General features: G+C 39.9%; 1 protein-coding gene across 2 annotated transcripts in view; it reads right to left on the bottom strand.

Annotated features, from left to right (window-relative positions):
* The window catches only part of UNC5C (unc-5 netrin receptor C), a 238,359-nt gene that overhangs the window by 22,828 nt on the left and 198,252 nt on the right, over positions 1–17,279 (bottom strand). The window contains exons 8-11 of one of the 2 annotated variants that reach the window (XM_072334831.1): positions 6,557–6,613; positions 4,925–5,116; positions 3,371–3,715; positions 818–905 (exon numbers count right to left, since the gene is read on the bottom strand). In XM_072334831.1, coding sequence (XP_072190932.1) covers positions 818–905; positions 3,371–3,715; positions 4,925–5,116; positions 6,557–6,613 — 682 coding nt within the window. The remainder of the gene's footprint in view (positions 1–817; positions 906–3,370; positions 3,716–4,924; positions 5,117–6,556; positions 6,614–17,279) is intronic. The other variant, XM_072334832.1, reaches the window with a different exon arrangement.

The following is a 17,279-nucleotide window of genomic DNA, read 5'->3' as shown; positions in this document are numbered from 1 at the left end:
CGTGTAATGATTGCTTAGTTTTCCATTCGTCATTCAGCCTTTGTTCATGAGTCCATTGTGCAGACTAAGATCTCACCTTCCTTTTCATTAAGTTTTTGCTAAATTGCTTCAAATGGTATCTTGATCCTCATGGAAACTCATTTTATGTCAAGGCTGCCAGATCACTCGAGACATAGAGTCCTGGAATATGAATCAGCCACATGTGCATATAGAGGTCAGCAAGCAGAAAAGGGATCATCTAGTTGCAGGCTTTGGGTGGCCCATGGCACGCTGTGTCTGGGACAAGGAGAGGTGTAGGACAGCAAACACTCTGGTGGCTCTGTCCTTATAACCACATGGATCAGCCAAGCCCATAAATGGTGAAATACAAATTCATCTTCCTTACAACTGCAGAGGAGTTTTCACAAAGCAGGTGGTCAGACACCTGTCCCTCTGTGGAGCTGATTTGTCACCCTGCTCCTCTGTTCTCTCCCTCATGGCACAGGTCTTTATTGGGACATTACCTCACACCTCTTCTGCTGCATTGGACTCATGCTGGCTTACTTTCTGTGCTTCTGGCTTTGATTCAGCATCCGCTAGCTTGAGAGATTGCTGCAGAATGCAGCCCTTCATTAGAAAAGCAAAAGTCTGAGCTGGTTTTGTGGTAGGGTTTATTATCAGCTTTGCTCAAGTTTACCTCCAGGTCATCAAATAACTTCATTGCAGCTGGCTTTGCATAAGCATACTATTACAGGTTTGTAGTTATTACCTTTTCTTCCACACCCTCTTCCCCTCCATTAATGCACTCAAATAAATGCACAAAGCAAGTAAATTTTACCTCATGCCCTCCTTCCTGTGGACTGTCACGTACATTTCATAGACTCTTCCCTGGGGAACAGCCCCTGCTGGGATCAGCAAGCTCACTCCTGCAGAACAGAAGAGACAAAAAGGATAAAATGGAGAAAAAAAAATACAGAAAAAAAAAAAAAAAGAAAAAATCCAGGTGAACGTTTGAAGAAGAGCAACAGGGGGAGCAGTAGGTGATATCTGCAATGCTAGATTTTCACTCAGCCTCACAAGAGGGCTCTAAATGAGTTTAGCAACTCTGGAGATAAAGCATTTACTGCAGCTCTGGAACCTCTTGTGCCTCGGCACTGAAATGCTGAAGCAGAGAAGAGGATTTTCTTCTCTTCCCTTTTATTTTATTTAAAGAGCAAACAGATGGTTACACTGCTTCGTACCTTGTAAAATAATGGAAAGGGAACAACTCTGAGTACATTTTGCTACAGCTGTAACAGGACATATCTCCCTAGGCAATTCCTATTTAATTAAAAGCAGGAAAGGAAGGCAGTGGAGTACTGTCCCAGGAAGCAACAAGAACTAGTTGTTTCTTGAAAGATGGGCTCTGAAACTGGCATTGTGTTTGTTAATGCACTCAGCTTCTAATTAGACTACCAGGGAGACAAAATGGGGCTTCTTGGTATTTTGAATGTGTTTGCTTCTGTGGAGTGACTCAAAATTCGGATATCCAACCTTGAAAAATTTGTGCAGCTTCACTCTGTGCTCTTTTCAGGGCTGATCAATTGCAAAATCCTGCTCTTACATTGCAAGGAACTCCCCAGGAACCAGTGGTCATGTCCTTGCTCGGCAAACATGGCTCAGGAACTCCCTGGCATGCTGCTGGACACAGCTCTGCCAGCTGTTCATGCAGATGCAGGCTAGTGGGGAATCACCAGCAGGGGTTTGAATTCAGCTATGACTACGTAGCTCAATACAAACCCAGAGGTAGATTATTTCCATATATGCACAAGCACAATAGAGTTATTATAAAATCCTTTATGGCCCTCTCTCTTCTCTTCATTGTTTGGTTACACTGGAAACCTCCCATGTACTAGGGTTGTACTGGGAGTCAGTCCCACACCTGGCTTTGAATGGGAGGGATTAGCTGTGAAAGTGTTTTCTATTAATGTTTTCTGACTTGTTTCTTTACAGGACTGTTACAACATCCCTGTGCATATCCTCAGATGTAAAGACAGGTGTAGGATACATGAAGGACTTTGATTGTCTTGCTAGGAGGATATACATAAATACATCTAGAAGCAGCACAGATGAGTATGCAGGAGGGGTAGACAGATTGATATATCTTCCAAAACTTGTTTTAATAATTTTGAAGAGATTACAGTGACAAATAAGCATTTATTTTTCTTTACAAATTGACAGTAATATATGTGAATTAAATATGACTAATAGACTTTGCTGAACCTTTCACCACCATGGCATAAGAAACCCTAATATTAATGTCTACCCTCAGCTGCAGCTTAGAGAACTGTGAAATATAGAACAGTATAACATGAATTTTCAACATTGCTCAGCAGTCTGTAACAGAGGTCTCCAAGCAGTTCAGCTTCCAATTAGTCTCTATGGGAAAAGAAGACATCGTTCCTCAAAGAGGAACACTATTGTTTATGGCCCACTTTTGGCTGCACCCTGGGCAGTACAAGTCTGCATCCTGGAATGTACAAACTAGTCCTAGGCCAACCAGATGCTTGCTTGCTCCATAACATCAATGTACAAAAAAGGATCCAGCAAAAAAGCAGGAGACAAGGTTAGGCAGCTTTTTCTTGGGCTGGGCACTGTGCTGTAAAACAACCAAGAGCTGAACACAAGATGCAAAGTTGGAAGCTGTGAGACCTTGAGCTACATGGTCTTGCATGGGAGCATCTAGCTGTAAAACTTTGAACAAAAATATTTCATTTATGAGATAAATATAATCACGGCTTTCCTCAAAAACCTCTTAACATACGAGAAGGTCTGGCAGCACTTCAATGCTTGGTTCCCCCCTTTCCAATTTGTAAAAATTAATCAATGCTATATATAACAAGGAGACAGAGATGGACACAACACTCTTAGGCTTTATTTTCCTTGAGTATGTAACGCGTGCAGGAAAAAAGTCTTCATTAAATTAGCATTCTGCTGCCCTACTGCAGTACCACACACTCTGCAGTGAATTGGAAGTGGAACAACCAATTTATTTTTTAATTAAATTGTTTTCTTTATGTGTGATGACAAGATTGGGGCTTTCTGGTTTTTAGTCCCTTATCTAGAGCTGAATGAAAGAAAAAGGTCAAGGATGCTGAACTACACTTCACACGGAGAAACTTGGAAGTATAACATACCTCAGAAGGGGTGAGAGCCCTGTAACATTCTGTTAAAAAGGCAGCCAGGACTTTGGGAAAGCGAACTTTAAAATATTTTAGTTAATCTGATTGAGTAAAACATATCTGTTTGTTCTGAACAAAGGAAAGGCAAACTCCCTGGAGTGACCTTGTTTTTCTCTGGCATAGAAGAAAGCTAACTCCACTTAAACCGCTGAAATGTGGATAGCACTTACCTGAATTGGGAATTACTAGGTGGCCCCCTAAGGAGTTGAAGGTCCCAAAAGCAGTGCAGGATGGGTCTGTTTGCCGTGCGAGGCTTTGGTTCTTCACGTTCAAAGTCTCATTCTCCAACAGAGACTGGGTAATCTGTGGGGACAGCTTGGAGGAGAAGTCAGAGAGTTCATCCTGGGGGGTGACTGCTCCAGAGGTGTTATAAACTTTGATTTTCAGATTGGGCAATGGGTCCAGGATCGGAGAATTGGTCATTGGGATTTTATCAGAGACATCATGCAAGGCATACACAGGACCCCTGTACATGGCTGCAGCAGAAGTGAGGTCTGGTGGCACTGCCAAGAGATCTGCATTGGAAATGAGAAAGAAGAGCCATATTGCTTATGATTACTTCTCTAATCTGACAACTTTCTTCTGCTTCATGATTTGGTTTTGCATTCTGTTCTGTTCACACCAAAGGCTAAGATACTTGTAAACTGACCGTCGTATCCTTTTTCAGGTACCCATATCTAGCAATGGCCCAGGGCTTGTGTTGCCTGAACTGCTCTGATTGTTATACAAAATTACAGAACATTTCTGCTCTAAGGATTTTTCACCAGCACTATTTTTCAGGCTGTGCTCAGATTTCAAGTGTGATATGCCTAGCTTCATGGCAAGGTGTTTTCTATGCTCAGTAGATCTAAAAGTATTAATTAATACTCCTGCCTTAAATGCTAAGAGGTTCATTAAGGAATTTATCAAACTGGCATAAAACCAGAATTTTTGAATTAGTAAAAAGAAGAAGCTATGAAGTCCTCGTGCCTACAACTCCCAGACAATGTAGAACTAGTACCTGCATCACACAGAAAATGACACTTCTGCTAACCTTTCTTATAACAACTCTCTTGTAATCTCAACTCTTAATTTTGATTTACTCTTCATAAACACGTATTGGAAGAAGAGAACTCTTCAGCTTAAACGTGGGTCTTGAAGGGATCAGCGTTAGCATATGAGTGTTTGTTTTTTGGCCACTGAGGCATGGAAATTATCTATTATGGACTAGTTATAAAAATGTTAATTATTAAATTATATTACACCACAACCTCTTCTACACTGTCCATTGAAGGCACAGTACTTCTTAAACTATGCACTATTTATGCATGTAAGACAGGGCACAGTAAAAGAGGCTATTAGTGAAGTAAAAGGGAGGCAGATGTGATGGAATTATTGTACTGTAATATTCCTCCTGTGATGAATCCTGCCTCCCTTGTTTCTGTCATAGCTTTACCTTTGATGTAAATTTGAGCAGGACCCGTATTTTATAAATGTCTGTTTTACTCTCACAATCACATTCTCCCTTTAGAAGTTAAATTCTGCTGCTGTATGTTCCTAAGCACATCTGAAAAAAGCTACTGTAGGTTTTTAGCACTTGACCATCAGAAACAAATGGATATAATCTTTCTCTCATTTATGAAGTGCCAACAAGCATCCTGCAGATATCATTCATACACCCCAAGAGACCATATCCTTATAATATCCCCCTGAATTGGTCAACATGGAGTGAAGTGACAACTAACCTTGTCTTGCAGCCTTGATGTTAACAGGCTGAAATCCGCCATTTAGTGCTGACGAGTCGATAATATCTGACTCAAAGTCACGGTGGTTCTTACGATAGACAAACAGGGCCACAACCACAGAAATAGCCAGGCACACGATCACAGCAATGACAATCCCCACGTAGAGAGCAACATCATCTGAGTCTGGTGCAGCTAGAGGAAAAGAGGCAAGAAACTTGAAGAAATGTGATCCTCACAGGGTCTTTTGACAAAATACATTCTTATTATTCCCATTTCCTGCAGATATTTACTACCTTTTTATAGGTTAATTTAAAATCCATTTCTAAAGCTATATAACAGGTCTATGCCCTTTTTATGGGAAATGATCTCTGTTTTCTCTTTAAGTCGTGTTCTATTTCTTTACATACCTATTTGTTCATCTATATAGCACCCAGGCAGTGAAGCACTAAACAGAACCCACATTACACAGTTTCATGAAGCAAATTCACCCTGTGAACTAAAACAGTATGTCTTCATGATATAGCATCATAATATTAGTATTTAGTGTTTTATCTATTAGTGAAGATCATGTTGTGTGTTTTTAAACTTCAGAAGCCTTATTTTTTAATTAAGGGGAAAAAAAATGCAATCAAAAAGTCAAATTTCTACAGAATTCCTGTTTAATGTATTTTGTGATTTCTGACCTATAAGGTGTTGAGCCATTATCTTTTCTACCCACTTGCCTTTTAAAATACCCAGGAAAACAAAGAATCAACTGCTGAATTCTCATTGCTAGCATTAACACATATGTATTTGGATAAAAGCTAAAGCAAGCACGAGAAATAATGTGGTAATTTACTAAAAGGAACCCAGATTTATTACAGCTGTCTTGTGAGAAAATGGCTCTGATATTTCTACTAGCTGTTTATACCGTATCTTCAGCACTAATTCCAGGGTAATCTCCAGCATCATTATCGACTAGACTTTTTTTTTTTTTTTTTCCGAAAGGTCTGAATACATGATCAAAATCTGATGTGTTTCTACACAGTGAAAAATCCCAGTATCAGAGACAATGCAAAAAAGAAAATGAAAAATCAAATCAGACCATTTTAGCAGCCTGTTTCTGTTAATTTAAAACACGTGAAATCACTTTTATTTCATTTTTTGCTCCCCACCTTTTAGTCATTTAAGCTAAGCTGCCCTCCAGCACAGAGGTGAGAGCTGGCAGATGTTGAAAAGGACTGATCAAAGTCCATCAGCCTCTGGCTATGAAACTTTCAACGTGCCAGCCTCAAAACAGCAGGACTTACATCCCCAGTGGTTCAGGAAGCAGATCTCTGAGTTACAGCTCAATGCAAAGCTATCCCTCCACCACATTTCCTCCAATTGCTAAGGTAGCACTAACGAGAGAGAGGGTTCATTCTCTCTCCATTTTCTGCATTTGATGCAGCTTCTTCTCCCATATTCCCTACGTAGAAGGGCTGTGATCAGTCTGTGTCAGCCCACTGATAGGGAAACCGCTGTCAAGCAGGCAGCTTCATTTGCCCAATCCCTCTTTGCCTAGGCACACAGAGCTGGCATAATACTAAAGCTTGACCCCAGGAACAGCATTGCATTAGAGTCCAGGAACATAAAATAAAACATTAAACTTACAAGAAAATCCATATTCATTCTGGGTTCTCTGTTCAGTTGAAATAGGATAAATGAAACCTTAAAAAGAAAGAAATTAAACAAAAATGGGAACAAAATCAAATTAATGAGGAGAACTAAAAAGGGAATCATGAAAAATGGTTTAATTAAAAAAAAAAAAAAAGGAAAAAAAAAAAAAAGGAAAAGAAATTGATGGCACTTTAGAATTCTGATACAGCACAGAATTATGATTTTGCATCCTCTGTCTCCTCCAGAGCCTTACTAAGAATTACTAAGCAGGCAGATTGAATTTCTAAGCCAAAATCGGTCTCGAGTCACTAACTTTGGAGTGCTTAAAGTCTTTCTTTTATTGAGCATAAACTCTAATGGATCTAATTTATTTCAGACATCAAGGGTCATTACCATACGGAAAGTCTTTTTTCCCTATCCCTGCCATATGCTTTAATTCCCAGGACATGTTCGGTGAGGCTCTAAACAGTTTTTTTATTTAATTATAGTAGCTTGCTGTTGATCTAATAGAGCTAAAGGAGACCTGTCGTCACTGGTCAGAGGTTAAATACCCATTTGCTGAGCAGAGTCCATGCAGAAAGCCCTCTTTCTGGATTTCCATAGAATTATTTTATCCTGTCTTTAATATGCGTTCAATAGGAATTCCTCAGGGAGCAAAGAATTTGTCAGCAAACAGGAAACTGAGTGGCTTCTCTTCAGAATTATTAAAAAATCAATAAGGCCCCTGGGGTCATAGCATTATTTATTTGAAATCTTTGCAAGCCCTGTATATCGACAAAATGATAACACAATTTACAGTTATATTTCAGAACGGCTAAATAAGAGAGATCGTTTCTTTAGTCTCTTCTTTCTGCAGCTTGTACAGAGAAGCACGCTGAGGCTGTTTGGCTTTACAGGAGATCAATGAAGTTGCTTAGTACCTCTCAGCCCCCCTTCATCACATGGGGAGCAAAGGAAAGGCTCTGAGTCCCATCCTATTGGAGAGGGAAATCACAAACCAAAGGTAAGTCACTGCCATGGATGGAATCAGAGTGGGTGCCTGGGAAAGGGTCCCCATCTTCCTTCTTTTGAAGGGAATCCCACAGCTCTCTCCATCTCCCCCATGCCTTGGGGTGCACTGTGGAGAGCTCACACATCTGGGTTCCTGCAAATGAAACAAAACTGGACTCCTGGTGTGTGCCTAATGTACAGGACCACATTACAGGCAGATCAGAGTAATAACCTCCAGCTCCCAGAAATGCTGAGATCGGTTCTCGGCATCTGTTGAGCTTTGCGTATCTCATCCTACTTGGCCAAGCCGCTTGCTAATGAAGATACAGTCTCTCCCAATTGCACATATAGACATACCTCCCCACAAAGTTTCCAGACATTAACTATCATATAAATGCTACCTCAACTGAAATACCAGAACAAGAAGAGGTGCTTTCTGATGATGATGTTTGTTGTTTTTTTTTTTCTGAGGCATTATGGGATAGACTATACTGTCTATAATATCTACTTAAAACTTTATCTCACCACAACGATTCCAGACTTACAATTGCTTTTAGGAATATTATGTTCTCACACTCATTTATTTGGTCTGTTGAGGCAAGCTCATCTACATGTACTCTCAGCATGCACAGTCAATCTTTTGTAATAACTTCTCCCCACTTCTATCAGTGCACTCGAGGCATTGGCCATAAAAAGTCAGGCAGGCAACTTCTGAGGGCTTGAGTGAGTGCTCAGCAAGTTGGAGCATGAATTTACAGTGAGCTGGTTACCCCCCAATTACTCCCCAGGTGAATGCTGAGGTGCATATTTAGTCCACCTAAATTCCAGCTGTTTCAGCTATAGCATTATGGATAATATTTCCTATGGCAAGATGTCCCTGGAGAGCAGGGGGCCGCCAGCAGAAATACGAGGTAAAAAACAAGGCTGAATTTAGGCTTTCTGCTTCTCCAAATGCTCTTCAGCCTCATAGTCAAATCTGCTGGGAGATCCCTGCATTTCTTGTGCCCTATTGAGTACTTCTGGGGGTGCTGGCATAGGGTAAAATACCTGAATCAGGTCTTTATCACTTAAACTTGTGCAAAGTTGCACTCCTTTGTGTAGAGCCACAAAGGTTATTCCCCTTTCCTTCAGCTGTTTTTCAGCTGGCAGGTTTGGCATTTGAGGCTGCATGCCATTCCTGTCACACAGGTAATGATTTGATATCTGCCACTTAGAGGGTGCAAAAAATGGCACTGTATGAATTAGCTGTGAGTTTACTGACAGCCTTTTCTATTCCCAACAAAGTAGAAATCAAAGTTCAAGTCTTCTCAGTAAAGTAACGAATTGTGGTCTCAAAATACACTGGAAGAAGCAGCAAACTCTTCATAGACCCTGTTTGTCACAAATACTTACCTGCCTCTTCCAATTTTGCATATATTCTCATACTGATAACTGCAGAGAACAGCCTTGAAGCTGCCAAAGACTGATACCAACTCCTTCACCAGAAATGCTTTGTGTCTATATTGAAAGCACAGCTAATACAAAGAGGAGGAAAAGATGTGGAAAATTTTTGTTTCCATTACTCTTACACAGTGATATACTTTGCAAATGGCATTTAATTTTACCCTCTTGTGTGTGCCACTACTGAACTGAGTGGCAACACTTTCTGAGCAAACCTTTCCAGCTGGAAAAATATGTGTTCTATATAGAAGAAAGAAGGGGACGAAGTGGAAGGGCTAAGGGCAGGAGATGCCATGCTGAGCATTTAGTTGTGGGCAGACCAATTTTTTACCAAGTGCCAAGAGTCATGCCTGAGCACGCTGGCCATGGATAGATAAATGGCCATCTATGTTGGGGACTGGGAAATGCACAGTTCTGGTTAAGGAGACAGCACTGCACAAGCTGGGCTGTGGTGGCCATAAGACCTCCCCTGGCTGAAGCAAGAGGACTCTTTACCTCAGGTTGGTTATTAAGCAACCCAGCCAAGCTGGGCTGTGCCAGCAGTCTGCTGAACAGTGCATCAAATGCCAGCTCCATTTGTGCTTGCAAATTAAGCACAATTGTAGGAGATGACTCAAACGTGGCAACTGTAGGCACCCTTTGCCATTTAGGCAGGAGCTTCTAGAATAAAACAATTTTTAAGCACTCCTTTGTCATGAAAGAGTGTTCCAAAAGGGATGGGGCCTTGCCATGGCAATGGAATGCTTGAGGCTGCACATAGCGGTGCTGGCTACACAGAAGCCAGGTCCATTGCCATGCTCCCAGCACCACAGCGCAGGCGCTGCTTTAGAAAGTAGGCTTTCATGCCAGTCCCTCTGACGACACCTTCAAACAATGAGAAAGGATGTTTTCATCGGATAATGATGCAAACCTGCTGGGATTAGTACCTGTAATAATGAAGAACAACTCCCCTCCTCTCTTCAAAGTAACCGCAGTGAATAGTCATCTTTTTCTTTTTCTTTTCTTTTCTTTTCTTTTTTTTTTTTTTTTTTCTTCCCTGTATCAACACCATTGCTTGGCAAATACCTCAGGGACTTCTACCGGAATCATCAAATTTATTAACAAGGGTAGATGTAGAAAGGTGCTCTTGGCTTTGACTCTAGGAAGGCTGCCTAGGCTGCTGACTCACACGCAGAGCAGCTGGCTTCACAGTGAGCTACTTGCTTTGAGAAAAATAATTTAAGCTTCTTCCTACAGCTTGTTGAGAAATGTGCATTTTCAAAGCAGCTTTTGATGTTTTGTTGTGTAACTTACTGCTGGACAAATAAAATAGTAATAAACATACTTTACACTTGCATAGTCCCTTCTGTTTGAGGATCTCAGCAACTTACCAAGAGTGGCTATTAATTTCCCTCATTTTACAAGTACCTCACTCTATGTCATACCTGGAGAATCAGTGGGAGGCTTGGACTAAGCACAGAAATTTCACCAATGTAATTGCACATTAAATATATTTATGAAAAAAGTCTTTAATTAAGTGGATGTTTCTCCATGCATTCTACTTCATATTCCACTTTAAGCTTGCAAATACATGTTTTTTTTTGTCCCTGTAAAAGTGCTTCTATTAAAATGTAAAGAGTAAAAGGTAGACTTTTTAAACTCAAGTAATTACATAGGCACAAATGCTTTGTACAAATGCAGTTATGTCATTATAAAGACGCATTTCCTAGGCATTGGCTATTTACTTTCCATAAAGAATATCTAGTACAATTTAAGCACCTTTATACCAACGTAATAAGCTGAAAGGGTGAATATGTCAAAGGTCAGAGGACTGGAAAGAAAAACCAGTCTAACACCAGTACACAGAAAAGACTTCAGTGGGCTTTTTATCAATTTAGTTTAACTCAATTTCTGTACCAGTCACACTTACAGTGCTTTGGGAAATTGAGTCCATTTAACTAAATAGATTTTGAAGCTCATTTAATTAGTTTGGTGCTGTTTGCAAACACAAATGATCCCTAACCATTGGGAGCCCAGCCAAAGCATTCTGGTCCCACATGCCTTGCTCTGACCTTCTGGAAATCCATTTGTGCCAATAGCCACAGGAGAATCAAAGGCATGTCACTGGAGTTGAATATCTGAATGTGTGGGATCACCTGGCTTAGACGGTTATCTGTGACATAGCAGAACATCTCTTTTTACAGCAAGTATTCAACTGCTGCAATTTGCCTCAGGAGAAACCTGTCTGCCAAGGGATTGGGTAGGAATGGAGAACCTCAGACCTATGACAGATGGTAATTCTGCAGAGATTATGGTGCTGACTCCTCTGAGTTAGAAGTTGAAACAGATTGTCATAAAAAAGCCACCAAAGCAACTTTTCTGAACTATTTCCACCTCTTGTCCCCAGGGATGAATATACCTCTCAAAATGTTAATGAGCATATATACACATGCATACTACACAAAATGGGAATTCAGTATCATGATCATGGGCATCCTGAAATCCTGTGTCTGATTTTACCTGGAAAGCCCTTTAAAGACAACTTTACTCCTTGTGGTGTACAGAAGGTCATGGCTTCACACAGAGAGAATTTTGTAACTGCCTCCCCTTTTTGATCCCTAATAGATTTTACCAGCTTTGTAGTCATATTGAAATTGTATTATTATTTCATTTTTTAGCAGATTATGAAAGTGTTTTATTCTGTTACTTGCAGATAAAATATCAACATAAGAAAGAAAGGGGAAAAGACAGCCTTTTCCATTTGTATATTCTCCAGCTGCCTACTTAAAACCTTTCTCTCCCCTGCAGGTAACTACATAAGATGGTTGAGTAGCTGAAGGTGATCTTTCTGGGCACACTAATACTTATTCAGTTTGGGTCATATTTACAAAAACATTTACAGTTATCCTACAAAGAAACTGCTTTATGCCATTAGCTGCTGAGGTCACAGCTAATGGCACATATTTTGAGACTGTATCAAGGTTAGTGAGATTTTGAGACATGCACATGCATTTAATAAAGTGAAGATTGCATAAAGTACATCATAACTGCTTGTTTCTTTAATGCATAATATTTTAATCTGGCATCACTTGCTCCTAATCTATAAATGCTCTTTACTTTCTCTTCTGCACAGTGCTTTTAAAAGGAGCTAGGGTCACGTAATTATGTGGCCCTTTTGAAAGCCTAGCCACATGATGTGTCCCCATATCATCCTGTTGCAATGAACATGACAGGTTGAGCATAATATACAGTAATAGCCCATTTTCCCCTTTTGGTTCCAAAGTCAATGCCCTTAAATTGCATATAAAAAAAGAAGAGGGCACTCATTCAACTGATGTCTTTCTTTCTCTACTTTGATGGTTTTATCCAGTGCAGTGACAGTGAAGTTGTAATAACCTCTTGGTGGCAACAGGCTCTGAAGTACAGAGCTGTAAAAGATGAATAGAGACTAATTCTCAAATGTAGAGGCCTAAAATTTGAAGGAAGCAGTTCTTAGACAATTTAAAGTAGGCAGGTGGTGCATAGTGACACAAGATTTTACAGGAACAACTCTTTGCTCTCACTGTGTGTATGTATGTACATACGCTAGATAAGTTCTAATATTTGATAAATCAAGGCCAGCAAGCAAGTCATTTTTTTCCCATGTCAGTCCCAAATAACAGGCATCTGACTAGTTCTGTTCTTAATTCTGAAGGTGAGATCTTTCATTGGTAATTCAGTATCTTCCTCTTTCTCCAGCTCCAGATGCTCGGGATTGCTTGCTGAGTTTGTTGTTTTTAGAAAAAATTCTTTAAAATAAACAGAATGTGAAAATGCTCAAAGCTTTCAAGTGATGATGTTAACTCAGATGCAGCTACATAGGTCTCCATATACTCCCTATCATGGAAAAGCAGTCACTTTCACAAGGAGAAGGATATTAGGAGATTTAAATTGACTTATAGGAGTTTAGAATTCCTCCCTCCAGTGCCCATTGGCCACGGCCTCACAAGCTGCTGGTAGTTCTTTCTCTGTGAGGGAGCAAAGTTAAGGGTACAAATTTAACCTCAGAGTAAATCCCATATCCCTACTGTTTAGGACTAAACCTCCATGCTCACTTAACATGTTTCTAATACAGATTTAATAGAGAAGAAATAACAACAGTAATCCTCGGATTGCAGTTGCTGTTAATTGTTTTTCTCCCCTGCTATTTTGTAGAAACTCCAGCACATAAACAAGAAAATGTCATCTCTAATTTATGGTGGGGAAAAAGAAAAAGAAAAAGAAAAAGAAAAAGAAAAAGAAAAAGGAAAAGAAAAAGAAAAAGAAAAAGAAAAAGGAAAAGAAAAAGAAAAAGAAAAAGAAAAAGAAAAAGAAAAAGAAAAAGAAAAAGAAAAAGAAAAAGAAAAAGAAAAAGAAAAAGAAAAAGGAAAAGGAAAAGGAAAAGGAAAAGGAAAAGAAAAAGAAAAAGAAAAAGAAAAAGAAAAAGAAAAAGAAAAAGAAAAACAAAAAGAAAAAGAAAAAGAAAAAGAAAAAGAAAAAGAAAAAAAAAAAGAAAAAAAACAACAACAACAAAAAAAGGAGGGTGGAGGGGGAAAGCACATAATAAAATTCCCAGAGCTGCAAAAATATGTCAGGCAAAATGTGTCGAGCTTCTTCTATTTGCTTTCCTAAAGAAAGACCTTCAAGTCTGCAGCAAGTATGCTGAAGGTCAGATATGATATCAGGTATCCTGGAGATAATGCACAGTAATTTATTTTCCTGCTAAAGGACTAATTATTGGCAAGTTCAGGGTGGGCTAATAAACAAGAAGCTCGAGGTTTTGTGACTGATTATTTACTTGGGTATTATCTCAGATCTTTCCTGAGTGTATAGGTTAAATGGGGAGTCTCTCTCATTTCTGTCCTTGAACAAGAGGGTATGATATTCTATAATTAAGATTGAAACTGTAGTTTCATTTTAAATTAGATTCCTGGCTTTTGCTAACACTGTTAGAAAGGTCTTGCCTTAGTTTAAACATGCATGTCATCTACATGGGGTGGGAGAATATGGAGGAATAGGAGAACTTGTTGCTACAATTTGATTTGGATTAGAAGAGGCAATTTTGACATTATGCAATCTTTTAAAGTTAAGGACTTTGACCTTTTAGCTAGATCTTATGCCAGTGTTTAATATCTTAGAAGCACGTAACTTTAATGCTGGGTTTCTTACAGATGTTTGACAGCAAAAGTAAACACATGTCTAGCACTGCAATTTGTTAGTTTGTGTATTCACAAATTCAACATTTGTAGTGCCTGAATAGATTTCCTGGGTTTTGCTTTGTTTTGTAGCTGGCCCATAGCAAGTGAGTTACAGGGAGAGGTGAAACAAGAACAGGAGCTGGCACTGAAGAGGGAATGCATGGCAAGCAACTTGGTAAAAGAAAACACAGTTAGAATGCATCCAGAAAAGGAGGCTGAAACAGTTGGAAAAAAGGCTTGTGGAAAGCAGGAGGTACCTGAATGGATGTTCAGTGATGTACCAAAATCCTTGGCAGGTCTATAAGCTCACAAGTAAGGTAATGTATTCTCTGGCTTATTTTTCAAAGCAGTCTAGAGATCATAGAGTGCTCACCTTTTGTTAAAATTAATAGGGAGGGGGCTTTTTCTGAAGTGACTGGGGTGGGAAAAAGCAGTTTCAGTGTTCCAGGCTCTGCTTGTTGATCTGCAATTTTGTTTTATACTCAGAGCTTTCATCTGCTTTGAGTAGGAGCTTTGTTAGGCACGAACTCTCACTAGGCAGTTGCAGAGGACCCACCAGAGTGTGGACGCTCCTCAGCTGGGGATTTCTCATGTTGCTACAATAAAAATAAATAAGAGTTGTAACTCTGAGATGTGTGCATATACTCCCTTAGCTGCCACATCATTACATAGTAGTGGGGTTAAAAATAAACTATCACAACTCTTTATTCATCTCAAATAACAATAGTGCAGAAAACTTCCTCTAGGAACAGACGAGATGTGTTCTTCAAATGAATAACCCCCTCTGCAAGGGCTCAGTGCAACTGGCCAGGTGGATATATCATTACACTGACAGACTGAACATATTGTAAGTTCCCTCTTGACCCACATGCTCTTAATAAAAGGTTTTATTTCATTCCTTTGCACACATAGGCTTCTGTTGCAATCTCCCTGGAGAGAGGTTTGCTTACCTCCTGGAGCCTGAAAAACATTCCCCTGCTTTTTGCACACTAATCTGCTCTGGAAGACCAGAAGTCCTCATCAAACTTCTCTGCTCTGTAATTCTTTGCTGAATGACGGCTTTAAAAACAAGCCAAAAAGGGAAACAAATGCTTATCCCATCAGAAAGTTCTGGCATATTACATTAAACAAACAGGGCACGTGTAGTACATATACGTTCCAGGGAGAAACAATTAGCATCAGGTTAGCCTTCCTTTCTACATGAGATCTGTATACAAACAGCACAGGGCTAGAAAAGGGCTGTAGTTAACCGTTTAGTGAACCAGCAGGACAAACTGTATTTCCCTCATATGCTTAGATCACTGTGGCTGTAAGAAGCAATTTTATGAACTCAAATCTGACTTTCATACAAGGATTTCGAAGAGTTTGGCAACTATAGAAGCAACACACTGATTCACTCTCAACTATCAGGGGGCCTTTTTTAACAAGAAATGGATATACAGTTCTGGTAATACCATTTTCTCCATTTCATAGCTGGCTATTTCTCAAGTTGTGTATTCAACTCGGTTTCTGTGCGCATAGGTTATATGGTTCACTTATTGTATAGGAGTGACCAGGGAGCTGGTCCAGTGATGCCCTTGGTGGCAGGTGAGGATTTTTTGAATATTTTCTACCATTCTCGAAGTGATAGCAGCCCGCCTCAGCCTTCTCACGCTAATTTATTTAAAGGAATAAAGAAAAAGTCCACATTGGGTCTGATTATGCTTGACCCGAGGAAATTTCCTTTTGGCTCTATGAAATGATGGGTTTGTAAGCCATACTGTGACAGTATAAAGTGAACAGTCTTTACTAAACAGGACATGGTACTATTTATAGAACTAGATAATCTACAGTTCTCAAGTGGCCATGTACTCCAGTATTACCTTACTGCTGTAAAACAGCTAAACCCATGATTTTGAGAGAAATTAAAAGCACAGCTTATCCAGCCTTTATGAAAATCCACAGCAGTCTGTTTAAGCTGAGAGTGAGCTGAGGAAGGGACATTGATTACCTTCTCCTGACTATGCTGGTGCCAACTTGCCTATCGTGAGCATGATCTCAGAATTTCAGATTTCAGAAAAGACATGCTTTACAGGCATGAACAGTCACCCACGCTCATGTCTACAGACTTTCTGAGCTTTGTTATTGAAGCTAGGGATAAAACAGACCTGAACACTGCCACCTGAGATTGTCAGCCGACAGGACACAGATAAAACACTTTGAGCATGGACACATTCAAGATTCTTCACCAAGAGAGGGTCATTGAGCATGGAACATGGCATCAAACTAGCCAGAGTTCAAAGAGTATCTGAACAACACTCTCAGACATATGGTCTGATTTTTGGGTGGTGCTGTATGGAACCAGGAGATGGACTCAATGATCCTTCTGGGTCCTTTCCAGATTGGGTTATTCTATGATTCTATGCTTGATATGGCAGCTAATATTTTTGACCTTATGTTTGAAATAATGAGAAGACAGTTGCACATCACCACTCATGCAGCAAGTCTCCAAACAACAGTTAACCCACTTTATAGGGTGTCCACCTCTTCCTGGCCATCAACAGCAGTTTATGCAGAATGTAAAGCCAAATTCAGGCCACCAGACACTTCCCAGTATCACACATATACCTTCCCACCACTGGGCACAGCAAAACACATCACACTGTACTTTGCTCTAAAGCTTTTTGTGATTCCATCATCAAACTTGTGCTGAAGTGTGAGGCAGTGGTGCAGCATTGTGATTGCTTGGTGTCCACACAGAACACCCACAAAAGTCATTAAGTGGGATGAGGGGAGGGCTAATTGTGGTGTTTCAGTTTATAGTGATCCCCTGTGAGATGCAGTGTGTGCCTTTAAAAGCATACCTCATTGCACCGAAGTATTTACGGCAGTTCTCGTACTTCAAATGGGAAATAATGCAACTATAGAGGCAGTAACGCAACTAGTGTGGGTGGTAACCAGCCAATTCCTCTTACACCTACACCATATTTTGCTCCAGAAGACCATATTAATGCTGTTACAGGAATTACAAAATTGTTTTAACGGGACCTGCTAGGCAATATTGTGTATGGGGAAACTTAAAATAGTAATGACCGCCCTGAATTGTCACTGCA

The sequence above is a fragment of the Excalfactoria chinensis genome, chromosome 4 (genome assembly GCF_039878825.1).
Source record: "Excalfactoria chinensis isolate bCotChi1 chromosome 4, bCotChi1.hap2, whole genome shotgun sequence".
Classification (NCBI taxonomy): Eukaryota; Metazoa; Chordata; class Aves; order Galliformes; family Phasianidae; genus Excalfactoria; species Excalfactoria chinensis.
This window is presented reverse-complemented; position numbering and strand designations above follow the sequence as displayed.